The sequence below is a fragment of the Trachurus japonicus genome, chromosome 11, assembly GCF_045865225.1.
Source record: "Trachurus japonicus isolate A0001 chromosome 11, Traja_1.0".
NCBI lineage: Eukaryota > Metazoa > Chordata > Actinopteri > Carangiformes > Carangidae > Trachurus > Trachurus japonicus.
Window position 1 is genome coordinate 13797840 of NC_140917.1, and position 26791 is coordinate 13824630.

At 41.1% G+C, this 26791-nt stretch overlaps 3 protein-coding genes across 3 annotated transcripts; 1 reads left to right on the forward strand and 2 right to left on the reverse strand.

Moving 5' to 3' along the window:
• Positions 1-919: 919 nt before the first annotated feature.
• On the reverse strand, positions 920-10384 carry gtf2h4 (general transcription factor IIH, polypeptide 4). Its single transcript, XM_085791122.1, has 14 exons — positions 10235-10384; positions 9485-9603; positions 9287-9391; positions 8364-8495; positions 7314-7499; positions 6490-6598; positions 6118-6186; positions 5912-5995; positions 4621-4801; positions 3824-3954; positions 3544-3591; positions 3379-3457; positions 2394-2455; positions 920-1128 (listed from the first exon to the last, which is right to left on the reverse strand). The coding sequence occupies exons 2-14, from the start codon at positions 9598-9600 to the stop codon at positions 1018-1020; spliced, it is 1413 nt and encodes a 470-aa protein (XP_085647248.1). The 5' UTR covers positions 9601-9603; positions 10235-10384; the 3' UTR covers positions 920-1017.
• Positions 10385-10907: 523 nt separating this feature from the next.
• polr1h (RNA polymerase I subunit H) lies at positions 10908-13057 on the reverse strand. The gene is made up of 5 exons (XM_085791138.1): positions 12935-13057; positions 12534-12653; positions 11874-11977; positions 11673-11782; positions 10908-11369 (listed from the first exon to the last, which is right to left on the reverse strand). The coding sequence occupies exons 2-5, from the start codon at positions 12649-12651 to the stop codon at positions 11345-11347; spliced, it is 357 nt and encodes a 118-aa protein (XP_085647264.1). The 5' UTR covers positions 12652-12653; positions 12935-13057; the 3' UTR covers positions 10908-11344.
• A 31-nt stretch (positions 13058-13088) lies between these two features.
• ddx39b (DEAD (Asp-Glu-Ala-Asp) box polypeptide 39B) lies at positions 13089-24451 on the forward strand. The gene is made up of 11 exons (XM_085791136.1): positions 13089-13175; positions 14359-14591; positions 15047-15174; positions 15852-15944; positions 16049-16232; positions 16980-17098; positions 20642-20773; positions 20861-20970; positions 22940-23084; positions 23751-23898; positions 23996-24451. Exons 2-11 carry the CDS (start codon positions 14369-14371, stop codon positions 24010-24012), a joined length of 1299 nt encoding a protein of 432 aa, XP_085647262.1. The 5' UTR covers positions 13089-13175; positions 14359-14368; the 3' UTR covers positions 24013-24451.
• The last annotated feature ends 2340 nt before the right edge of the window (positions 24452-26791 follow it).

The following is a 26791-nucleotide window of genomic DNA, read 5'->3' on the forward strand; positions in this document are numbered from 1 at the left end:
AGAAATTGGCTCAGCTGAGATGTAGCCTACATTTAATTTGAATCTCAATCAGTAAAAGCTAAGCAGGTAAAATCAACTTCTGCTGGCACGGGTGGCCAAATTAAAATGAATGGATTACGCGCAGGCAAAAAGCCAAGTGCATGACTGAGCCCAAAGGATCCTGAGTTTCAGCAGAGAACAGGGCAGTGTTTTCATGAGACAATACCCTGATGGTTCTCTGACAGTAGATCACATGTTACTCCTTGTTCTGTGAATACAACAAAGTAGTGGAAGCATTAACAAGCAAGTGTTTCCTAAATGTTTGGCACCCCCATAGCCACCATAATAACAACTTTTACGCCAATATCGCTCAGTTGGGAGAGCGTTAGCCTGAAGGTCTAATGATCCCTGGTTCGATCCCGGGTTTCGGCAGAGAACAGTCTGGTGTTTTCACAAGAAAATATCACTTACTGTAGATCACTACATGTTAGACGACTACAGGTACTTGTTCTGTGGATACAACAAAGACTCCAGTGAGGGAAGCAGAGATTAGCAAATGCTGTTTATAAATCTTAGGTAGAGTCAGGTGTGTTATCTAATTTCCAAATCTTGTGCCCTATGAAAATTTTATGTGAACATTTCCATGTTTGGCACTCCAGAGCCTCTATAGTATACAGACAGCTTAAACGCCAAAATAGCTCAGTTGGGAGAGCGTTAGACTGAAGATCTAAAGGTCCTTGGTTTGATCCTGGGTTTTGGCAGAAAACAATGCTGCATTTTCATACAAAAATGAGCAAATGCCAACTACAAATCTAAGGCAGAGTCAGCTGCTTTGTTAAAATGCACAAAAAAGTTTCTATGCATGGCACTTCAAAGCCTCCGTATAGCACCTTTAGTTGATATTATGCTCAGAATATCATAATCCACACCCTTATTTTAACATCATTTCTTTTATTTGCAGTATACAAAACAGTATTTCACAACTCAAAAAGTATATAAGAAAAAAACAAAGGAGTACGTTTTCCTTCTCATCTCCGCTCACGTGTGAGATTTCTGTCGTTTCCAGAACCTCTTGACCTCGCTGTGTCCCTGCTGCGTCACCACCATCACCCTGTGAGCCACGTCCTGCCACACCAGACAGCCCAGGCCCTGCATCACAACAACAGCACATAGCATCAGCACTTCACCAACAGCGATCTCATTAAAGAGGTCCAAAGGTTTCGCAGGATCTGGGGCAACCTCCCTGAACCTAGACCTGAGAGGTGGAGGCTACGACCAGGTCAACCTTGAGCCACCTCTCTGAGGGCCAGCTAGAGGACTTTGAACGACTGCTGCTGTAACTGTTAACCATCGTGTGAAGTGTATCAGCTGTAGACTTGGTTATTCCTCATTCTGTAAAATGGTTGAATGAAGTGCACCTGGTTTTCTGATCAACTAAAAGCAGCACACTGCTCCTGGTAAATGAAGCAACCAACCAGTAGGTCTATAGAAACGTTTTCTTATTTATGTGTTTTCATCCTGAAGGACCTATTACAAAGTGATGTTATCTCATCACACGACACACATGTTATTTCCTGTTGACTACAATGTCGTCATAATCGATAAAAGTGATATCAAGGCTACAAAAGAAGATGAGACAAGGAGCTAAAGAGCTAAAGTGCAAAGATAATATGTCCATGTGCTGTATTTTTACTACAAAGTGTATGTGTGTTTTTAGCAAAATTGCTGCTGTGGTCTGTAGGGTCCATTGGTAAAATGTACATTAACTGAATGTAAAACAGCAGAGAGTACAAAATCTCTTAAAGGTTAGATTCTGACTTGACCCAGCTCTGGGCCAGGAGCCGTGTAGCCTGTTACTGTCATTACAATCTCAACCAAACAGGTTTCTGTCATTCTAACAACTTTTAAAATTACAGTTTTAAACGTTAATTATAACAGCCAGTTTATAAAAAAATGCCATATTTAAAGCAAGCCCAGGTCCATTAATACTCTGACTCCCACGGGAGCGAATTCGCTTCCAGATAAAAGCCTGTATGTACAGATAAATATCTCTAGACGGCTTCCAGTTTTTTTTTCTTTTTTTCTGTCAAGACTATTTGTAGCTTTAATCTATAAAAATAAAGGATAAATCTAAAAAATGATAAGTTTATTAGAAAAAACACATGCTTGGGTCGAGTCCAGCTGGTTTTGTGGGCCCAATCAATCTGAACTCTATAATCTCACTGATTCCTAAATGTACTGACAAGCTCCCGTCCATGATGTTGTCACTGGGATGGACTCTGACACCAGATCATGTTGAATATATCCCAGAATTCCTGTGCTGTTGTTAGATGACAAACTGTATCCGCTTCAACTGCTAATTGTGGTAATGTTATGGCATGTGTTATAGTATCTATTAGGAAACAAAGTCCGACCTGTGCTCTGTCTCGCAGCACCTCGAAGTCCGCCTGGGAGAGGAACTGGTTGTAGAGCACACCTGAGGGAAACACAGACAGCAACAACTCAAAAGACTGATAAAACATTCATACTCAGCCTCTCAATGACAACGCACAACAGCTGTAATAGCTCGGCTCCATCAACCGAGCGAGGCTGACATCTGTCAGTCATCACCGTCAGGCGGGACAAATGGAAAAAGCTCTGAGAAATCAATCTGCTCGCAGCGGTCTCACAGAGAGCTCAGGAACTACACACACACACACACACACACACACACACACACACACACACACACACACACACACACACACACACACACGAAGAACTAGAAGAATCATGTTTCATAATGTCACTGGAGCTTATAAAGCACATTTCCACTGAATTAATTCCATCACCACAACAACAGCGTCATGCCGCGCTCATCACTCTGCTGAGAACACAGTCTCTTTTTAATTTCAACACCAATTACTTCCAGTTGCTTCCACGTGCTGTGTTTCTGATCACTGCAGTGAAGCTGTCAGTCAAACCTAAATCTTCCTGCAGACGGTTTATTCTACCAAGTCCAAAGCTCACGGTCTGAAACATGGCGCAAGATCATTCAAAGCATGTCCATGTCTCACGCACACACTTTCCAGTTCCTTGCAGAAAAACACAGGGCTTTTTGTAGGGAAATAAATGAACCACTTCATCTGACTTCAAAACTTTTCTTTTTCAGATGCTCACTTACTGAGGGCTGAGAAGTGACCGACATGAGTTGGTTAATGAAAACATTTTTTGTGTTAATAAGGGACAGCAACACAACAGAGGTGATAAGGACACAACTCTGGTGTTGTAGTGATGAACTGTAAAAACAGAAGCAGCACAAAATCCCTTCCTAATATAACTACATAGAAAGTAAAGACATGCTGCCACGGTTTCACACATAACACACACACACACACACGGAAAAACAAACGCGCTCACCCTCTGAGAACTGCAGCCGATCTCTCTCCAGCTCCCACAGTCTGATCTGATCTGTGATGGTTGGAGGCAGCACTGGGGTCTGAGGAGGAGACGGAGGATGAGACAGACACAGGGAAATAACTGTGCACAGTCCCAATTCTTACAGGACAGGTGGGTGTGACGTACCTGTTTGAGCATGACAGGGTGAGCTCTGGTCCTTAGAAAGTGGATGATCTGTAGGTGCAGAGAAATGATTCATTAACTTCTCTTTATATCAGATGTTTCCAAAGAAAATCTGATCCACACAAACAACCTCCTCAGCATATTTACCCTCTGTTCTGCACATAAATTACTTTCTGTTAAGTACTTTTAGTTCAACCTGCTTCTTTTACCCCATAAACTTCCTGTCCTCTTTGTCCAATGACTGAGATATGAACTTATGTTTACAGCAGACTTTGTTTAGTACCTGCTGTGCAGTGATGCCGTTGGCGATGGCCTGTTGCACTGACTCTCGTGTCACATGAGCCACCACGACGTTGGGAAAGCGATACAGCATTTCACTGAAGAGAGCCACCAGAGCGATCTGAAGCTCTGAGTCTGAGCGAGGGAAACACACACACACACACACAATATGAAGATATCATCAGAGAAACATGATATAAACTAAAATGTCTGCCCCTAACCAGTCAAGCTGCAGTTTACATGCAAGACTTTGAAGGAACTGAATAAAATGTATGCAGAGATCCATCTGAACATCTCACCCTCAGTAAAATAACAATATGATTGTTAGACAACATTGAATTTTTCCTATTAGTCTTCTTATTGAAGCCATTTTTACACTAGTTGAAAGACCTGCTAACGTAACATCAGGCTTTTGTGAACAACGAAACCACGGTTGAATGACTCGGCAGTGGACAAATGTTCTTAGTGGCTATAGCTCTGATTGACACTCCGAGTCAAACAGTTCATTTTCACCCCTTTTTCTGCTATGACGTCTTTTAAAACATGAGCAAACAGCGACTACACTGCACTCCAGGATGAATTGAATTGAATTGAATGAACAGCCTCACAATAAGTTTCAATAACACACAATTATTGACTGAAACATCTCATATGGACACGTGAAGATCTGTGTTACCAGTTTACACGGTGTGTGTGCTCTGCAACTGGATGTCCCGCCATTTCTACAGTGTGATGATATCACTAGCATTGTGTATTTATCAGTGATGACATGGAACCGTAAAAGCTTCAGTGTTCACATACTTGTGTAGGCATAGATGCGATAATTGGTTTCCACCACAATGAAGCCTGAATCTCCAGAACCTGTGGCGGAGGTCAAGTTGGACGAAGAAGAGGAGGAGGAGGAGGACAATGAAGAGCTGGTCGTGACCCCTGCTGCCAGAGTGATGGCCAGCCTGGTGGGGTAGTAGCGTCTTGACTTCCTCTGATGACGAAAGGAAAAAACATATAACTCTATACAGTGTAGCTACGCTGATTTCTATCACTTTTGGTCAGTTTCTTTCTTTTTTTTTTATTTTTTTATTGTTTTTCCTTTTACAAAGCATTTTATAAAGTAACACAACATGAACAGCAAAATAATTAACCAATCAAGTACATCTTGATATAGAAAAGAAACGTAAAGGGACATTGTGTAGCTTCTCCTGTTATCTATTCACGAAAATCGATTATTTCGTTCAAAAGTATATTCACAGAAGTCGAGAGAAAGCCGGTAAAACGTGGGTCAGGTAAACAATACGACATCGCCATGACAACATATTGTAACGTGTATTGTTTTGCCAAGTGCTGACGGACCACTTGTTTACATAGAGGCTTGTTTATGCCGTTAAGTGCAGCGGCTGTCGTCCGTCTGCCCAATTTCACGTGAATGCAGCATGAAAAATATGATGCAACGCTAGATGGGAGTAATTCCTACACAATGTACCTTTAAACAAAAGAAGGGCGTTTCAGGGAAATGTACATTTTCCATACACATCGTAAATAATATCATACCATTCATCTATAGATGGGAGGTCTGGCTTGAGCCATTTCTTTTTTTTGTAATTGCTTTTCTAGTAGCTAGACTCAGTATTCCAAATCACTTTTGGTCAGTTTCATATTGATTATGCAACTGACCAAATTGATAAAATGTAAAAATGTATCATAATTACATAAGCTGCTGTAAATTCTGAAAGAGTCACAAAAAAGTCAATGAACTTGTGCATGTAGGATGAGGGTTTAGATCAGCTCACTGAGGCCATGATCTAAAGAAACACTCTCAGATCTGAGAAAAATAGTAAATGAAGATCAGCTATAAATTTGCATTATAGGAAATGTAGGATCCAGGAAACCAGACTCAGTCAAAAACGATGCTAAAACTACAACTTGTAAATGTCAATGTTTTATAGTTTCATGTCTGACATCCTAGAGGTGAATGTGTATCTGCAAGGGCATTTTGGAGTCACCCACTCTCCCCATGAGGATAGCGAGTCTCCTCTCATCTGAAGGACGCGATCGGGGGCGAGTGATGCTGACAGTGTTTTTCTCAGTGCCTCACCTTCCTCTGGAAGACCAGTCCAAACTCCCGAAGGTGCTGCAGGAAGGTGAGTAATGACTCGCTCATGCCCTCCACTGAGTAATCCTGAGGTGCAGAGGCAACACATGATCAATAACAAAGAGGGAACTCAAATTACACCACCTCCCACTTCTCAGCACACACACACACACACACATACACACAGATGCAAACTGCCACGCACTCACCCTGCCCAGAGTCGAGAAACTGAGCTGGAATAAGAACGACAAGATCTCCACCAGGTCCATCCCCCTGGACTGCGAACGACAAAGTATGAGAAACACAAATGTGAGTAGAAATCCCCAAATAACAGTGGGCACTCAAAACTATCACATGCCACCATGACTGAACCTTAGGTAATTGGAGGAAAATTGGTGGATTTATACGTAGGTTGTCAAATTCGTCATTCTTTTTTTTATTACTATGACTTTTGGAGTCTGCCTGTGCCCAGTGAGGTTCCTTCAACAGTCAGGACAATGGATACGATCATACAACAACCAGCAGTTGAGCTTGTTTAAACCTCATGAGGTCAGAGCAGCAGATAAGAAGAGACAAGATACCTGAGCAGTTTTGAGGTACTGCAGGGTGAAGTACCACAGCTGAGACGCTGTGTCCAGCAGGAGGAACTGGAAACCAGCTGAGGTGATGTAGGGCGCTTCTCCTGCCTCTCTGGCCAACAGAGCAGATGACAACAGGACAACATGAGGCACAGCACAAAACCTGAGCTTCATCACTTCTCACTAACGTCATTAACACAAATAAAAGGTCGAAGCTCCTTGGTGTTTTTAAGGTTGTGTGTCTGCATCAGGCTGTGGAGCTCTGCATTAAAGGGATCGTTCAACATTTTGGCAAATTGGCCCATTGCCATAATCCCTATAGCCTTAGAAGTAGATTTGTTACCTTCATTTGTTGGTGCAAGCTATTTTTAGAACGGCAGAGCAGAGCCGTGAGCTGCTCAGAGCTACGCTATGGAGGCTAATGGGATTTCTTGGTTTCCCTAATAAAACATCTCTGCATTTGCCTCGAAAACAACTCTGTCTCGTAACTTTCCGTTATTATCTCATAGCGTGGTGAATGTGCAGGTCACAACTTGTCCATGAGAGCGTTTTTTTGAGTTCTTTGATTGTGTATTTTTTGAGTTTGATGAGGGAAACTAAGAAATCCCATTAGCCTCCGTAGCGTAGCTCTGAGCAGCTCGCGGCTCTGCTCCGCCGTTCTAAAAACAGCTTGCACCGGCAATTAAAGGTAATGAACCTACTGCTATGACTAAAGGGATTATGGCAATGGGCCAATTTGCCAAAATGTTGAACTATCCCTTTAAGTGGAAGAAAAGAGTAGAACAGACTGAAACTAGATCAGCGCTCTGTGCGTTAGTGCTGTGTACCTTTTCATGAGGCCTGCTTGAACCAGGAGCTCAGCCAGGTCCTGGCTGACTGCAGCACTGGGTGAGCCCACCATGAAATGCAGAATGACCTCCCAGCGCTCCATGGCGTAGCGGTCAAGGCTCTCAATGTCCCGTGCATGGCGGTCAGGACCCAGAGTGCTGCCCTCGTCAGCCCACGCCCGGCCCCTGTGTGTGGACAGTGGGCGTCTTTAACTAGAAAACAACCTCTGTTTAACCGTCTCACATTTGTGTTGTTGGAGTAAAAGTTAAAAAGCAAGATGAGTATGAAGCCTAGACTACGTCTGAATGAATCCTGATCATAGTATGTCATATATGGTAATTCAATATGTACATTTATTAAGGATGGATGGACCGATTATCAGCATGGCGGGTAATATCGGCCGATATCCGACCAATAAAATAAATGTATTTCTAAAACACACTCCTTTGGCTCTAATGTAGCCGTTTCTCTGCCTGAGATCACCACTCTTAGCTGTGTAACAATGTCCCACCCACTGAACCAAGAAAGATGTGCGTTGGAGTTTAAGTGTTATTCTACAAAAATGTACGGTCTTTTTTTTAATCACGAAACAAACAGTTTACTGTATTCAGTCTAATCCAATGTTTGTTATTCTAAATTCTGACACCAAAATTTTCATTTTTACTGCAAATGAATATCGGTTCCAAATATCGGTTATCGGTTTCCTTGATTACTAATCATCAGTATCGGTATCAGCCCTGAAAAAACATATCAGTCAATGCATAACATTTATTATATTTGCATATTGCTAATAATGCAAGTTACGCTAGGCACTAGCAGGTGCATTTGGATAATAATTAAACCATTTAACCTTGTAATAAAAACATCTAACAGACTAGACTAAATGTCCTGTGACACAGATTTTTGTGGGAAATACCTGATTTTTTTTTCTTTTGTGAAATGAACCGTTTGTGGAGAAAAAAAGAGGGAGAGAGAGAGAGAGAGAGAAAGCTGCTGCTGCTGCTGCTGCCCTATGATTAAACAGCGTGCTGACAGGGAGGGGGACCTACCCGCCGAGCAGAGCGATCCTCAGGTTGTCTTTGAACACTGGATTTAATATGTATCCCTGCAGACCACCCTGCAGCTGCTGGCTGTGCCAGAGGCGGAGTCCTGCCAGCACTGAGACACATTCATCATGATCCCTGCAGGAAGAAGTCAAAGACAAAACACACACGCACGCACAATGAAGTGAACTGGTTATCGCTCTGAGATGTGTCCATTGTTTTTCTCCTGCTGAACAGACATTAAAAGAGCTGCCGCGCCTGGAGGAATTTCATTTACAGTTTCACTTTCACCTCAACAGTGTTTATGGTTAAGCTGTTTGTACATTACTACTATAACAATACATTTAACCTTGGATTGTTTTTAAAAACAAAATATAATGGATGAGAATTAACAGGATCATTTTGTGTTAGCCTGAAAAAAATACATATGTACGTAACATGCATAAAATAAGTTTAGTTAACAAGAATTTAATCCGCTGGATCAACCAAAGAAACTGTATCCAATGTGGATGATTCGTGTGGTTGGTCAGTGCTAATCTGTAGTTTCACTTCAGTACATCTACATTTAACTTTTGTTTTCTTTTTTTCCTTACAGATATCAGATTTAGTCTCAATAGAGATCTGACATTAGACATCAGAGGAAATGATTTGTTACAGTACGAATGCCAGAAACCTACGGTATTGTATTACATTATGGCTGCAGGAGTGACGCTGACACACAACACATATTTATTACAGAGAATTGAAGTGGATGTAAACAAAGAAGAATAACCACCTGAGGACATCTTTATGGGATCACAGCACCTGTGTGGTTATTCCCACCACAGTAGGTGTCTCCAGTATCACATTTAGCCATAACACACACACCAACCACATGCTGCCAAAAGCTGCAGATACATAAATCGCTCTGCATAAAACTAACAACTTACTTCTGACTGTCTTTTTTCACCCACAATGCCACCGCTGCCTGAGGTAGGGGCTGTTCGAGGAAAAGCATGCGCATCACATAATTCTTGGCCAGAGAGGGGAGTTCCCTGCAGAGGATAAAATACAATAATATGTAATAAAAAACTAAGCAACACACCTGTCACACCTGTCACGTGTCATCATAACCACAGCCATTATACCTGTAAACAGCCAGACATGTTGCTGGATGGTTGTACAGTCTGTCCAGTATGTCAGGGCTCAGCTCTCTCAGGTATTCATGCAGGTTCTTACACTGCAGCTGGACCCGCAGCTTCATTATCTACCACAATGAAGAACAGTGGCATTAGATCATGTAACGTTGTTCCACATTTCCTTTAAAATGTGGTCAGTTCCAACTGATACTTAGATAGATAGATAGATAGATAGATACTTAGATAGATCGATCATTTAAACGGCAGATTAACTTATTACATTCAGTTTCTCAGGAAGTTTTACAGTGTATTAAACTCGTCCAGAAACAAACAATGGGCTCTATGCACAGCTCCACTACTTCCTGAATTTAAGGCAGCTCCTTTATTTCCTGTCTTACATTATTGGACAAACTGATTAATCCAGGTGTGTCTGAGTAGTCACAATGGTCAGACACATCTGGATTAATCAGTTTGTCCAATAATGTAAGACAGGAAATAAAGGAGCTGCCTTAAATTCAGGAAGTGGTTGAGCTGTGCATAGAGCCCATTCACTGGCTTAATGCCATCTGGGGCTTTACAACGATATTCTTAGGGCACTTGCAGTCGCCGGAGCGAATTATCTAGATGGATTTTTATTTTATTTTACTATTTGGACCAACTCTTTCTTCCTGAAAACACATCATGCAAAGTTAAGCTTAAGTGAGCTCCAAAATGTTGCTCCAAAACTCAGCAACTACCGCAGACAGAAAATTTGTTTACCGTGGGGGTTTGACTTGAAATATCAAGGAGTTCCCGGTTTTAAAATCCCTCTTTTATACAAAATAATGGCATTGTTTTCTTCGTGTAGCCTCGCTCTGTGTCGCTACGCAGACATGTTTCCGTTTCCACTGGAGTAAAGTCTTCCGGGTCACGTGACGTCATGCAACGTTCGGGTTCTCATTGGTCCTCGCGCTCTTCAGCTGTTTTCATTGAGGAGCTCGAAGGGAGCAACAGCGCCACCTGCTGTCCGGGGCTTATCGTTACATATAAAAAGAAAATATCATCGGAGATTGAAGTGGGAAAACAGAATGTGAATATGTACAACAATTACTTTCCAGTTTTTCCAGTATCATTATAGTATAGTATGCTGTGACACAATAAAGGAGTAATAAAGTACTATTCTATTCTGTTCTACTATTCAGTTTATAGGCTTCAGACTGTTCACTGAACAGTACAAATATTTATGGCTCACAAAGTTAGATGTTATTTAAAACGGATCTTAATGCTGGCACACCAAACATGTAGTAAATATTACAATACATTCAGCAATAACAGCAACACTTTAAAAGCAGCATGGGCAAATTGTGGGTCAAGTATTGAGCTGGTTTTAAACATGTCACATAGACCATGTCTTCAAATGTATTTAAAAAACAACATTCATGATTCAACAGCTGTAAATGGATAGAAAGTATTTTTTTTAATTAATTCAACAAATACATATATAAAAAGCCATACAAAACAATTGATTTGACAACAGGTCACATCCTGTTTATAGAACATCAGGAGTTTTGTAACCCATAGCCTACTCTTTATACTGATGGTATAACTCAGCACTTGAACAGGACACATTTCAAATTTCCTCCTTTTATCTAATGCATTAAATCCTCCTGCTGAGGAGTTTTCCTCCTGTCAGCATCAGTCACACATTTTCTTCTTTGCCAATCCTAGACTTTCAATCTAGATCTTCATCTCCTGATTCATTAGAGAAATTAGAGTCAACTGTCTGCTGACTCTTTACATCTTCAAACTTATATTTACAATATATTCAACCATCTCAAAGCAACACTGACAGACATGGGGAGGGCAGGAGAGGGTAAAGCCGATTTCTCCTCAGGAGTCCTCCTTCTCTTGATACCTGAAAGACCAAAAATCAAATGTGAAGATAGACTTATTTAAACTTTGAGCAAGTTTCTGTTTCAGCTGGATTTTAGATTTAATGGTGATTTAAGACGCATTACTTTATATCTCTCCTTGTTTTGTTTGTAGCTTTTTGTTATGCACATGTGTACTAATAAAAAGTAAGTTACAAAATTGGTCAGTAAACATTGCAGAGAAATCCAGGAGAGAAAAGGAGCTTTACCTAAACAAATAAGGTTTCCTGTCCACATGATATTTCCTTGAAACAGCCAAATGTAAATAAAACAGATAGATAGATTACCTGCAGTGTATACAGGTGAAGAAGACAGTCTGTCCCTCATCTGCAGATCTCATCTGTCTGGTGTGGTAAACCATTCCCTCTTTATTGCAGCGAGAGCAGCGTCTGTCAATCTAGAGGAAGAGGATGCCCTCATTAATACCACAAACAGCTGTTGCCTCTTAACACCCAGCGGTCAGTGAGCAGCAGCTGGTCTGTTCTTACCACAGGTCCCTTGAGTTCAGAGCCCTCCTCATCCTCCAGGACCACAGACGCCTGCTCCACGGGGTTAAAGATCACTGTGGAGCGGATCTCCTGACCTGAGAACTCTGAGCAAGGAAATACATACACATGTAAATAAAAACTAAAGGGGACAAAGCTTTTGCTGTGAGAGGAATGACCTGCCCGTCTTTTAAGTCTCTACTTAAAACAGATTTCTTTTGTTTTACCTTATCTGAGATACTTATTTCCCCTGTTTTTACCTGTTTGTTTCTATACAGCCCTGCTAGTTTTATTGTCATTTTAATGTTTAATTTTCATCCCCTATGATTTTACTTTCTTGTTTTATCTGTTATCTTCATTTTTTTCTGTTAAGCACTTTGTACTTTCGTTTGATAAGTACTCTATAAATAAAGTTTATTATTATCATAGATAGATAGATAGATAGATAGATAGATAGATAGATAGATAGATAGATAGATAGATAGATAGATAGATAGATAGATAGATAGATAGATAGACTTTATTGATCCCAAGATGGGAAATTACAGTGCAGCAGCAGCATTACACAGACAAACAGTGACGATAACAACATATAGAGTATTAGAATATAAAGAATAAGAATATAAAGAGTAGTGTGTGCAGTCTGTAGACCAAACTCAGTACCTGTCACAGGGATGGAGAAAGAGCAGCGAAGGCACCGGACTGTGTCCTGCATCCCTGGCAGAGGAAGGACATTCCCACACTCTGGACAGAAGTTGTGGTCACAACCAAAACACGACATCTCTGTGTGAAGAGAAGGAGCATCATCACCAACAAAACCTTAGAAAGCGATCGTATTTCTTTATCGATTAATTGCACATGCTCTCAGGCCTTGCCTTCAAAATAAATCAACATGTTAACATGCGTGTCTGTAGGATTAAATGTGACAAATATTTTCACCAAAGTTACAGCATGTCACTGAAACACGTGAGAGCAACAGGACTAAAAATCTACCTCTGTTGGCTCCGGTTACAGTGAACTTTTAGCCACAAAAGTCAGTTTCAGACCAGAGTTTAGTGACTTACCTTTTGTAACGTGTGATATGCGTTGCCACCGACAAATAACACAGCAATTTGACAAAAAATATCAAAGCGTTTCTGTGGTGTTACTCAAAGTTTCGGCATCTGCACGGTCGCACTCACTGCGGGGTCCTTCTCCTACGAATCGACGCACACTGCTACGTCATTACGCTGCACCAACGTTAGCGCTTTACTTTGAACAGACGTTTGTTGTTGTGGTTCATTTTTTTAATCCCTCGTAGAAAAGGTATGTAGCTTTTTACTAGAATGTTTTTAACCGACAACATTAAGTTTACTCGCCGAGATATGTGTGTCAAGTTTTATGTCCAATTTTCGGCCCGGAACCGGTTAAATAGGCAACTTGACGAGTTGCTTGTTAGCCCGTCCAGCTATTTGTGACAGGCTAATGTTGCAGTAACTAGTTACCCACTAATATGTACATAAGTCAACCTAATATCACGCATTTCTTCGTGTATGCGAGAGCATCGTGCCGTATTTAATTCTACAGATAGAATAATATTAGTCATATGCAAAAAAACAACAAAAAAACAAAACATGAAAAGATATATATATTTTTGAAATGAAACCATCCCTCTGTTGTCAAAATGCATGTGTTTTGATCGCTGCTTTCTTGTCGGCAACTAAGGTAATATCAAAGACGGTGAATATCTTTGGTAATATGAAAATAGGCTTCCGGATTTTCCCTTCAAAATAAAGGAGCAGAACTTGACATTGAAATATGACACTTGTTTTTTCATTTTGAGGGGCAGTGCACGGGGTAAAGAGTTAAAGAGGACGGAGGTCACAATCAGTACTGCTGCACAATCAGCGGCTGTAACACAGGGGTCTTTCACCCCCAAAGTGATGGAGAGATGGAGCAGGGACCCCCTACTACATATTGCATAAAATTGTGTAGTAGGCTATTACATCAAACTAAACCTAGTGCCATGTAAAAAAGAAAAGAAAAAAGAAGTACCTTGTTATTGTGCATTCAATACTGAGATATTCAAATAATTCAGCTATTCTGATCAAACATAAATGTAGAAACGAAAAAATATTGTTAAAAAGTGTCTCATGAACCAAAAATTTCACAACCCCTCTGAAGACCTCTGCTGTAACACAAATGCTTCTGCTTAGGCTCAGATCAGCTGTCAGGGTCATTTTTGGAGGCTGTGGATTTCTGAATAAACAAAAGACTAGTTTGGTGCAGGATAAATCACTTAAAGGATGAGTAGACTTTTTAGTTAATGAACTAATCAATAACATGTCTCAGTGGGTTTCAGCACTATCATTTACTCTAAATCAAAGAAGTTCTGTAGTGTCCAAAGAGAGGTGGTTTACCCAGAAATATAATGTTTTGTTAATGTAACAGTACAGTCATAAATATTACACATAGAAAGTTTCATTCACACAACACACGTGTTCTACAGTTGTGTCAGGATGACTGAGAATGACGTGGACAACGAGCTGTTGGACTACGAGGACGATGAGGTGGAGGCTGCAGGGGTCGGAGATGTGGGAGGTGCAGGCGACATGTCGATCAGGAAGGAGGGAGTGAAGGGCTCCTACGTGTCCATTCACTCCTCGGGGTTCAGAGACTTCCTGCTGAAACCGGAGCTGCTCAGAGCCATAGTGGACTGTGGCTTTGAGCATCCATCTGAGGGTGAGTCAGAGGAGTTCCCAGTAAAATAATATGTTTTTACTCTTTTGATAAAAAATAATTGTTTAGATCTATGAGTGCAAGTGGTTCCTTCCGGCCTGGTTTATTTTTTTGTTTTTCATCCCACATAGAACACGCACATGACAACACACAAGAAAGGAAAAAAGTTTTTAAAAAAACAGCACATAGACAAGGAATATAAACAAAGGAAAATGAAAAAGAAGGGGAAAAAAAGCCATTTATAAAATTACCACAGTGTTACCTATACATCTTTTCTTTACTATGAGTCATTCATTCATTTGTAAGAATAGAACCGTACAGTTTACATGGTAGAAGGAGTTGAAAAATGGGAATAAGAGTTAGTCGGCTAACCAGCAACTAGGTCTATAAAGGATCGCCAAGTGGTGGGTTTGCCTGTTTCCAGTTTAACAATGTTTATGTTTATGTTTTTATTACAGTTCAGCATGAATGCATCCCTCAGGCCATCCTCGGTATGGATGTGCTCTGTCAGGCCAAGTCTGGGATGGGGAAGACTGCGGTGTTTGTTCTCGCCACGCTGCAGCAGCTGGAGCCCGTCACTGGACAGGTGATCCTCCCAGATGATCAAAATCACGTAGATGTAGATGTACACATCTGAGTTACCTTTCATGATTACCATGCATACTTTGAGAGAAAACCCACAGCCAGTGCTGAGGGAAGCGATGTCCACTCATATCTCATATAATCTCCACACACTGTGTTTTTATTGACATTTAGTAGTTGTTGCAAAATTCTGGGAACTTTCCATGGGAATTAATGGGAATAAACGAGAATAAATCCGAAATTAACAAAATTGAAGGTTGGCCCTGAACAGGGAACTTGGGGGGTGAGTAATATTTTACTCAACATACATGTTTTTGTTGTTCAGTAAAAGAATTGATAAAGTTCTACTCACAAATAAATCTGTCGAAATGTCATGTTTTTTAATTGTATTATTTTGCATGGAGGTCTGCTTAAGACAAAACAAAATATTTACATTTATGTTTGGATATGATACAGTTTTTTTTAATTACCCCCAATTTCCAGTTAATTCCCATAAATTCCCATTATTCCCATAATTCCCATGGAAAGTTTCCAATTTGGAATATTTCCAAAATTCCCCAACTTAACTTCCCATGGAAAGTTTCTGGAAATTTACTGGAAATGTTCCGCCCCTTTGCAACCCTAACATTTAGTAAAGTCTGCAATTACAGCTTGATGATGACGCCCACTGTTTTGCTCCAGGTGTCGGTGCTGGTGATGTGTCACACCAGGGAGCTGGCCTTTCAGATCAGCAAGGAGTACGAGAGATTTTCAAAGTACATGCCGACTGTCAAGGTAAAGCACCGTCTCCTGATTCTGCCGCTCCCCTCCCTCCCTCCCACGACCCGAATCTCACCTGTCTAACAGCTTGTTGTTGTGTGCTGTGTGTGCGGCTGCAGGTGGCGGTGTTCTTCGGAGGGCTGTCTATAAAGAAGGACGAGGAGGTGCTGAAGAAGGACTCTCCTCACATCGTGGTGGGAACACCAGGCAGGATCCTGGCACTGACACGCAACAAGACTCTCAACCTGCGTCACATCAAACATTTCATCCTGGATGAGTGCGACAAGATGCTCGAGCAGCTCGGTCAGTAAACACACCGTCACGTAGACCGTCCCTATATCTAAAGGCAAAATGCAACTATTAGACTTGACAGCATTACGACAAAAAACAGGGTTCTGATCATGTTCATCTCCACGTCACAGTCAGTAGCAACTTTTTTTGTTATTACTTTACTTACTTTACTTCATTACTTAATTTGGAGTAGAGGTTATATTTGAATCTAAGTTATAGTTTAGAGTAGTCTCCATATATTAGCATATTGTGTTTGATATGAAGTATATCTTAATGTCATTATTTTAATGTGCTCAACTATGATAAAAAATGCAAAGGGAGAGCAGAATTTGTTTATGTTCTGTCATGTGTTTCACTCAAAATTAATGTCCCCATATTTGTATATTGTATTGTATTAATATATATACATCTGATGCATTTCTACATTATTTTCTGTAGTTATAATGTATATCTGTAATTTATTCACTTAGTAATTTAATATAATAACTGGGTAGACTTAAATTTCCAACCATTTCATACTCTTCATAAATTGTTTCATCTCTTCAAGATTGCTTCAGCACTTCCCCTCATTAATTCAGCTCATTCAGCTTCCAGCTTCCAGCATTCACCCGTATTTCCTTTAGGAAATGCATTCTCTAGTGTATATCTATAATTTAGTCGCTTAGTAATTTAATATAATAACTGGGTAGACTTAAACTTTTAAAATTCATAATGTGTGTGAATGTGCGATCCTGATCCGAGTCTCACTCTCTTCTGCAGACATGCGCAGAGACGTCCAGGAGATTTTCCGCATGACTCCACATGAGAAGCAGGTCATGATGTTCAGCGCCACCCTGAGCAAAGAGATCCGTCCAGTCTGCAGAAAGTTCATGCAAGACGTAAATACGACTCCCCCACTTGCATCCACCATGCCCGCTCTCGCTCCCTCCACACCTCTACTACTCCTCCCTCTGTTGCGCCGCGCCCGCTGGAACGGCGGCTAACAGAGCCCGCGCTGCCCCTGCGACCTCCACGAATCCAAGTTACGAGCAAGAAAAGAAGTTTTTTGCTCCGAGCAGCCACTTCAGTGCGCGTGGAGCGTGGGGAGGCTTCCGCCCACTTCCGCACCGTCACGTCGTGGCCCTTTACTGCTACGACTGGCCGTTGCTGTGCCTCAGCCTGATGTGGCTGTAAACACGCTGCATTAGTCTAGTTCATCCTGACTTAGAGCTACTTTATGCAACATCTGGTCTCAACACAGGGAGTGTATGTGTTAGCCAGGCTGATTTCAGTGGCGCCACACATCCATAGTGTTAGAGCTTCAGGTACTCAGGCACAGGGACACAGTCATAGATCCCATAGATACATTTATGAGGAATTGTAGTTTAACACACATTTTATACTGTAGCCTTAAGACCAGATGTCAGAAATAGCCATTACTATACATGTGTGACTTTAAAGGTCCATATAGTATAAAGTAACCCTAACCCTAACCTCCTCCTGTAGTGTGATTATAAAGCAGGTGTAGCTTCAATATTAATGCTGTTTAAGTATTAAACACTCATTTCACACAGAAATACACATACATACATACATGCATGTTAGTATGAGTTATGTAACTTTGTGATGTCACAACAAAGCAGTCGCCACTCATGCCCCAAGCCCCGCCCACCTGATCCACTGTGCAACCTTGCAGGGTTTTTGCTTTCTCTGAGTGTTTACCAGATATATTTTTTTATTGGATCACTCAGAAAACAGTGAGCCAATCAAAACAGAGGCTCAGAGGCTCCTCTCGTCTGATTGGCTCACTAAACTGTTACTGTTACTAGAGCTCCAGATGAAGCCTGGTAGGGGAGATGTAAAACTACACTGAGATGTTTTTTTGGATCTTAAAACCACAAATATAGTTTCCTAGTGTATATATTTTTTTAAATGTTCAGATAAAATACTGTAGACAAAACAAATAGACCCAGAAACTGTCAAAGGTTGTACATTTAACTCTTCGGGATGGTCCATGTCTGATCAGGACCAAGATCCGACTTAGGAGTGGTGAAGATCATTTTTCTAATTTGCAACACAAAGATCCCATGAAGGGAAAAAAAAATACAAAAAACCCAAAGCAAATAGATGATAAACAATACCAAAGCAATGAATACACACAAAAACAAAACAGAATGCCTCATAGCCAAACCATTTATCTTTCTGAAGGAAATTAGATTTAAAATTTTCTCTCGATGTTGAGCTATAATTCATCTGATAGTGTTGTTGGCAGCTGAGGAACAACTTGAGGGTTGTTTTGGTGTGTTATAGACAGTGTAGTCTGTTACTGGTTAGAAAGGTGTGAAATTCAGTGTTTGGATTCACTGGCAGGCACAGCTGAGTCTGAGGTAAAGTTAATGTAGTTTTATGTGACAGCTTTAACCCTTTTATCACTGCTTGCTTGGGTAGACAGAAATCAAAGTGAGAGGCGTCTTGTGCGTCACGTACAGGTCGAGGCTGAGCAATGAGAACAGAGTAGACTGTAGTGATTTAAGCTCTCTTCAGCTCTGTTGTGGGTTTTTTTAGCCTCTTTTGCTGTTATGGGCTGTAATTTTACTGTTGTCGTTCGGTCTCACCATTCTCATCATCCTCATGTTTGGTGGGATGAAGTAGCTCAGAAAAAGCTCAGATAGATCCAACAGCAAACAGCAAGCAGGCAGTTAGAGATGAGCTGGTGGAGACCAAACACGGAGCAAAAAGAGAGGAAATGCTCAGTGTTGTGTTGGCAATGGGTGGTGTTGAGTGCTTGTGGCTTTGTCTGTGTGCTTGATGGTTAAGTTGAACATGTTATTACTAAGTGGAACAAACAAAGGTGTCTAGGGATGTCACGATTATAGATTTTCTTTGTACGATTATTGTCAGAGAAATAATCACGGTATTATCACGATTATTATGCATTATTTAATTTCACAACATATGAAAGTGTAAAATCAAATACAGTCAAAATATAATTACATTAATGATTATTTACACTAAATATTTTAAGTAGCTACTTAATATATAACCAATTATTAATCCTCCACCGGAAATGTTTAAATATTCAAATCATTAATTCTCATCTATACCAAATGCTTTAGTTTATTTTAATTGTTTGTTTGTTTGTTTGTTTTTTTAATCACAAATTACACACTAACATTTAAATTCCTACCACTTGTATGTTACGTTAGGTAAATGGACCAATATTTCTTACATTTACCTTTACTTTGGTGCACATCTGCCTCCGTGTTTCCAATACAATCTATTTTGGAAAGTGGCAGTATTTAGGAATCTTTATGATTAATTAAAGCAGAAGTAAGCAGAATATTTGTGTTAATATAAGTCTTAAATAGTTATATCTTCCGACGGCAATCACTTACATAGAGTGTTTGGTCTGAAACACGGGTCTGTCAGTCACTCTGCTCTGCTGTAAGCCGAGGAGAAAACTTTTATTTTATTTCCTTGTATCCTACAACCTTTATCCAATGAGGAGAGAGAACGGCATGAAGGGCTGTGTGTGCAGCCAAGGGATGCGCCTGAATGTGGTGACGTAGGGACGAGGACCAATAGATCCATGACGAGGACGGGGGCTGCTAACTCCATCGGCTGACAAGAAGTCAGAAAAACTACCATACTTCTGCTTTAATTATTTAATACTGCAATTAATTGTGAAAACAAGTAATCGTGACATCCCCAAAGGTGCCTCAACTGGCTGTTGAAGATTTTAATTGATGAATTTGATAAAAATTGGGAAGGTAGCGTTGTGTCGATCAGCCCTCCAGGCGAAGCTCTGTAAAGCTTTTCCATTGAATGCCTGACGTGTCGTGCATCATTACAAGACGGCAGCTTTAGATTTGTGTGTTGTAGCGATGTGACAGATTCTTCCTTGTTCTTAAATTGGATCAAGAAGCAGAGAGGGATTAGTTACTGAGATCCTGAACAGAGGAGTTAAAGCAGAATAGAAAAAAAAGAGCTCGGAATCGATTTTGTTGTGTTTTCAGTCACTTTAATCTTGTCAGGAGCACTTCCAATCAGTTTGGTGTCTTTGGTGTGTTACCGAGAGTGTGTGTGTGTGCGCTCCCTCAGTCTCCTCTCTCTCACCTGTCCTCCACTCCATCTTCTACCTTCTCTTGACGATTTCCTGTCTCAGTCCCTCCTTCACTCAGCCCCCCTCCCCCTCTCCCCTCACTGATACATTTCTCTCTGCATCCCTCTCCCAAACCTTCCCCATAGTGTATAAATCTGTTAATCTCTCCTTTAAAGCCCCCCCCCCGCCCCCCCTTGCACTGCCATATTCTGTCTGACCTGCTTTAACAAACTTCCACTTCCACATCCCCTTTATTCCCACACCCATGTTCCCTCCTTCGATTCTCCTCGACCCCGTCCCCCCTCCTCCTAACCCTTTTACAACTCCTGCCCTGCTCCAGCCGATGGAAATCTTTGTGGATGATGAGACCAAGCTGACTCTGCACGGGCTGCAGCAGTACTACGTCAAACTGAAGGACAATGAGAAAAACAGAAAGCTCTTTGACCTCCTGGACGCACTAGAGTTCAATCAGGTACTGCGTTTTTTTTAAAGGTGGATGCACAAATTGACTGTAGAGATGCCGACGGCAGCTGAGTGACTGTATCGCCTCGTTGCTCAGGTGGTGATCTTCGTGAAGTCTGTCCAGCGGTGCGTAGCTCTGGCTCAGCTTCTGGTGGAGCAGAACTTCCCAGCGATCGCCATCCATCGAGGGATGCCCCAGGAGGAACGGTAACTGTGAAAATCAAACACAAACTCCACATCGACAGAGGTTATAACATATTAAAATAGCTTGAAACACTTTATAATAAGCACACACTATTATTATAAAGTGTTACCAAATAGCTACAATGCAGAGAAAGCTGCAAAATTGACCATTGACTGCTCAGATCACGACTTATCCTTTAAATTAGGTGTCAAACTCATTTTAGTTCTGTGGCCACATTCAGTGCAATTTGATCTGAAGTGGGACGGACCAGTAAAATAAAAGCATAATAACCTATAAATAACGAGAACTCTAAATGTTCCATTTGTTTTAGTGCAAATGAACCCTCCGTTTTACAAAACATCTAATGAGCAACCTGGAATTTCTTGAGAAAAATACTTTTTTAACAATACTATGCCTCTTTTGGCTTCTATCTGATTTCTACACATGGCAAATTCGTCCCGTTTGACATCCCTGTTTTAAATGGTCACATGATTACAGATTAAATGACTTGAGGTGTACAATCAGACACCTTTTTTTCCGGAAGGTTTAGGTGTGTGGTTTCTGAAGAAAGAGGAAATAAAACAGCATTAAACACCGTAACCATAGAGATTACATGACGAAACTGATTTGGTGCAACTCATTGAATGATATGACTGATATAGATATGCAGGCCTGATGGCAGTGACTGACAGATTAGGTGTGAATGTAACATTGAATGCAACAAATTTGTCCCGTGAACCACGGGACTGTGGATGGAAATTAGCTTTAGAGCTAAATCTGGCATATTTACATTTTGTATGTTCATGAATATGTCAAGTCCTGTTACAAAATTTACAATAAATGAAAATGAAAACAAGACAACACACTTTCAAATGAAACACAATTGAAAACAGTAGTGTTATCTAATTGGAAGCCAGGAGGAAGAAGTGTTATCTGCATGATGTCATCTCCTTTTCCCCAAGTCAGGGGACACATCCCTACTGTTTCCCTACTGGGCTACTTGTAGTTATTTTCTAAAACTTTCTTGGGGGTTTAGATCCATTTTTTCAACACTTGTGGCCGTTGAACTGAGCGGAAACTTATTCTTTTCATTACTGGCATGCAATGAATCTTGGGATTGGTCGGGCCACAAAGCATCCACCCCGTAATTGTCCGCTTTTCTCAGCAGAAAAGCATTTGAAGGAGCCTTTGAAACAGAGCAGTGCTCTGATGCCGTCTTCAAACGCAGCCTCTGAAGGATGCTGCAAAGAAATCTGCTGGTTTAATAGTTGTTATTTCTGTAAGTCTGTAAAGCTGCAGCCTCGTTTATTCTTGAGGCCACTTTCTATTCCTGTATTTAATGGATGCAGCTCAGTATTTGGCTGTGAAGAGTGGAACTATTGTCCCATTCTTGACCCTTCCTTAATGAATTGTGAAAAAGTATTTGTCGGTGCCAACATCAGCTGATGCAGCAGATGTCTCGGGTCAGAGGTCTGACACCGGCTGAATGAAGACGTTGCCTTCAAACGAGGGAGTTCAATTATTTTTGGAGCTTTCAGAGAAACGACAACAAACGAATAACGAGGATTAATACAGTTCAGCTCTCAGCACAGTCAGTGTGGGGTTTCTGAACAGGATCTAAGGAACCTGCTGTGACCTCCGGACTCTTCCTGTTCTGTTTGTTCCCTCCGCCACCGAGGTCGTGTTTTTACACGTGTCAGACTCTGCAGGATTACACCGATTTGCACCAAACTCGGTGGATGGGGGGGATTCTGAATCAAGTATGACCAGTTTTAATTTTTATGTTTGACGTTGGCCTTGTGTAGTAGGACATCGTCTCTGCTGCTAAATCGCTCCCCTCTTAATTTATCTCAGATTGAACAAATCTGTGCTCTGCTGCTGGAGTGTCATAGGTCAGGGATGTGACAGAGGTCGTCCTTGCTGTGTTGTAGTGCAGCAGTCAGTGGGATGTCACGGTTTAATGAGCTCCACTCCTCTCCATTGTGTCTGTAGTTTGTCTCGCTACCAGCAGTTCAAGGACTTCCAGAGGAGAATCCTTGTGGCCACCAACCTGTTTGGACGAGGGATGGACATCGAGAGAGTCAACATTGCCTTTAATTATGACATGCCAGAGGACTCTGACACCTACCTGCACAGGGTAAGGCTGACATGGTTCACAATGATGCATTGGGGTTCATTTTCTCAGTGTGAAACCAAACCAAACCAACGGCTACAAGTTTGCAAACTCATCAACTGAATTCAACTAAATCAAACAAAATTCAGATGTAGGAACGCCTGTATAAGTCTTTTTATTTTAAACTACACTTTGTAAACTGCCGAAATACAGTATTACTACACACAAGTGAGACATAGCAAGGCGTAGGTGTGTTTGTGCATAGAGATATGGTAGTTCAACAGCTAAAAATGTTGACCCAAAACTGTGAGAAGGAGCCAGAAAAACTCACTAATGGACAAACTTGTGGTTATAAAAAAAAATATTCCAGAAGAATTTCCATTGGAATTTAGTTTTAATCAGAAACAAAAGAAGACACGTTTGTTAAAGTTGTTGTACTTCATTTCAGCAAGATTAGATTTGTTTTTCTGAAAAAAGAAAGAAAAGAGAATTAATTACCCTATGAAAAAGACTAAAATGAAGTGATTTTTGGCCATGATGAAAATAGATCCCGACTGAATCTCTCAACAAGTAAAAGTGCCAGTAAACCGACTGTAACAAATGAAATCTCTGTAGCCATCCTAAGATGTTTGAGGTCAGCAGGTGTGACAAAGGTGTGATGAAGGTGTGTGTTGGTGTGTGTTGGTGCAGGTGGCCCGGGCCGGCCGGTTCGGGACAAAGGGCCTGGCCATCACGTTCGTGTCGGACGAAGGCGACGCCCGCACGCTCAACGACGTCCAGGATCGCTTCGAGGTGAACATCAGCGAGCTGCCGGACGAGATCGACATCTCCTCCTACAGTAAGAACTCAGTTATTCTTCTCTCATTGAAGTCTTGTTCACTCAGTTCCCCCCTCACTGACCCTCCCTCCCTGTGTGTGTGTGTGTTTTCCTTCAGTCGAACCGGCCCGGTAGATGAGGCACCTGCTCCTCCCCCCTCATCCCCCCGGGGGCTTCCACTCACTTTATATCTCCAGTTTCATGATGATGGCAGATGGAGACCGTCTTTCTATATAAACCCTGGCATGTCGGACAGCAGATATTTTCTTAATCCTGTGACATTTGCTTTTTGAGAGAATGAAGCCGTGGCGGAGGCGGTGGTGGCACAGCTCCCTCTGCAGGGAGAAATCAGGACTGACTTTGTTTCATAATGTTTGTTTGATTTAAGTTTCTAATGTCAGTATTTGTTAATGACTATTTAATTTTGGTATTGAGTTGTTTTATGAAGGATAGCCAGTTTTCTAGATAGTTGACTTGTTATAAGAAGTAGTTCTAGGACTGGCAGTAGAGAAATGGACATGACTAAAACTATTCACTGCTGTGTGGATTAATAAATCTGTTTTTTGCTTGGTAACGTCTCTCTCATCCTTTTATCAATCGCTGCTCAAACCAGGGGAGGTTTTATATTTGTTGTAGATAAATACATATCTGTTGCTCTTTCAGTTTGTGGTGGGAAATTACTGACATTAGTATTCTCCTTGTAATAAGTAGTGAAGTAGTTGTAGTTTAAACCTTGTAGTAAACATGTTAATCCATCAGAGGCGACAACTGTGTCCTGGCTACAATAAATAAATACAGTTCTTGGTTTCCCTCATCAAACTCATCAAATAAACAATCCAACAACTCCAAAACGCTCTCATGGACAAGTTGTGACCTGCACATTCACCACGCTATGAGATAATAACAGAACGTTATGAGACAGAGTTGTTTTAGAGGTAAACTGCTCCTGACAGGAACGTGCATCAGCAGTTTTGCATGAATTTACCTCTAAAACGACTCTGTCTCGTAACGTTCCGTTATTATTTCATAGCGTGGTGAATGTGCAGGTCACGACTTGTCCACCAGAGCGTTTTGGAGTTGTTGGATTGTGTATTTGATGAGTTTGATGAGGGAAACCAAGAAATCCCATGAGCCTCCGTAGTGTAGCTCTGAGCAGCTTGTGGCTCTGCTCCGCTGTTCTAAAAATAACTTGCACCGACAATTAAAGGTAACAAACCTACTGCTATGACTTTAGGGATTATGGCAATGGGCCAATTTGCCAAAATGTTGCACTATCCCTTTAAGAGATGAATATCAGTAGAGAATGAATTATTAAATCTTATGAGGAAACAGGTGTTTCAGGGTTTTAGAAGAGGTTTTATTTTGATAGTATGATCATAGATAGCTTGATTATCGATGCTGACAATAGAAGTTTTTAGTTTTAGGATGTTTTTGCTGAGGCGTTGTGGTGACTGACTGGGCCCTGGCCCTCATCAGTCCAGGATCCATGACAGCGCCGGCAATTTGCCAAAATGTTTAACTCTCCCTTCAACGTTGTAGGTAATCATGTAAAAAATACCTAAGATACTTATTTTCTACTGTCAAAGTATTACATCAGTATATTTTATGCTATTCTGAGATTAGCGAGGAAGCCACATCCAAGAAAACAGCCTGGTTGTCGGTGGGGGTGGACAGGGCTTCTTACTTTGGTTTTATTCCACTGTCTGAGTCGTGTTGGTGAGAGAACTGATGATCAGTGGCTGGTTAATGTACAGCACCATCAGCCGTATCCTGCTGTAAAACCTGAATTTAAAACCCCAGAACACTTTCTGCTTCTTTCCCACATGGCTCACCGACCGGGCTGGTTTCAGCCGACTTTATAGCATGTTTGTGAAACAGGAAGTGGAGCTGATATCCAACAGGATGAGAAGAGAGGAAGTGGGCAGAGAAGTGCTGATCACAGCTCGGTTTGTAGGACAGACAATCATTATCTCTTTTGTTCGATTTGTTTGTTTTACCTTTGTCGTGTCACTGCTCTGGGAAAGTTCGTCACCTCTTATCTAACCTTTCACCACCAAATGTGAGGTTTCGCTGTAAATAAATGTATCTTCACCAGCTCAGCTCACTCTATCTCTGACTGAGACACTTTATTTGAAATGAAAACCTACTTCATCCAGGTCGTAGTTGCCTGAGAAAGTGGAATCAAGGTCAAATGGACTTGGTTGTAGATTCTTGAAGACATTAGACATCGTTCTTCAATTCAGAAACTGAAGAAGATTGTTATGTTATGGAGATATAATCTATCTGGACTCGGTGTATCATTCAGCGCTTATATTTATTACTGGTGCTAAATATGATACTCACCATTGTGTTCCTTATGAAAAAGTTGGTTGGTTGGTTCTCTCTTTCCTCCTTGTCAAATGTACAGTATATATTGTTTGTAATCATTGTCAATGTTTTTTAATGTGCTTGTCAACTCAACAACATTGAAAATCAGGGTAACCTCAATGCCTTTCGAGAATAAATAAAGTTTATACATATATTCATGAAACCTCTTCAAGAAAACAAATCCATTTGACCTAGATTCAACTTTCTCGGAGTGGTGTTGGGATTTGTTTTCTCCTTGTTACCAATCAATCATGGTCTGAATGCCACAGAGTATTGTTGCTGACTATCTTCTAATTGCAACTTCCAGCAGGATATTCATACTCCATGCCACAAATGTGAAGTTGTCTCAGTCCAGTGAACATCAGTTTATATACACTGCCCGTCCAAAAAAAAAAGTCACCACTTGGATTTAACTAAGCTAATAGGTAAGAGCCTGCATGGGTGATTATGTTTCAGCTTTGTTTTAACTTATTTAACCCTAACTGATGCAGTCTCATTTCTTAAACACCCATGTTGGAAGACACATCCTGTGGTTGTGGAGAAGATG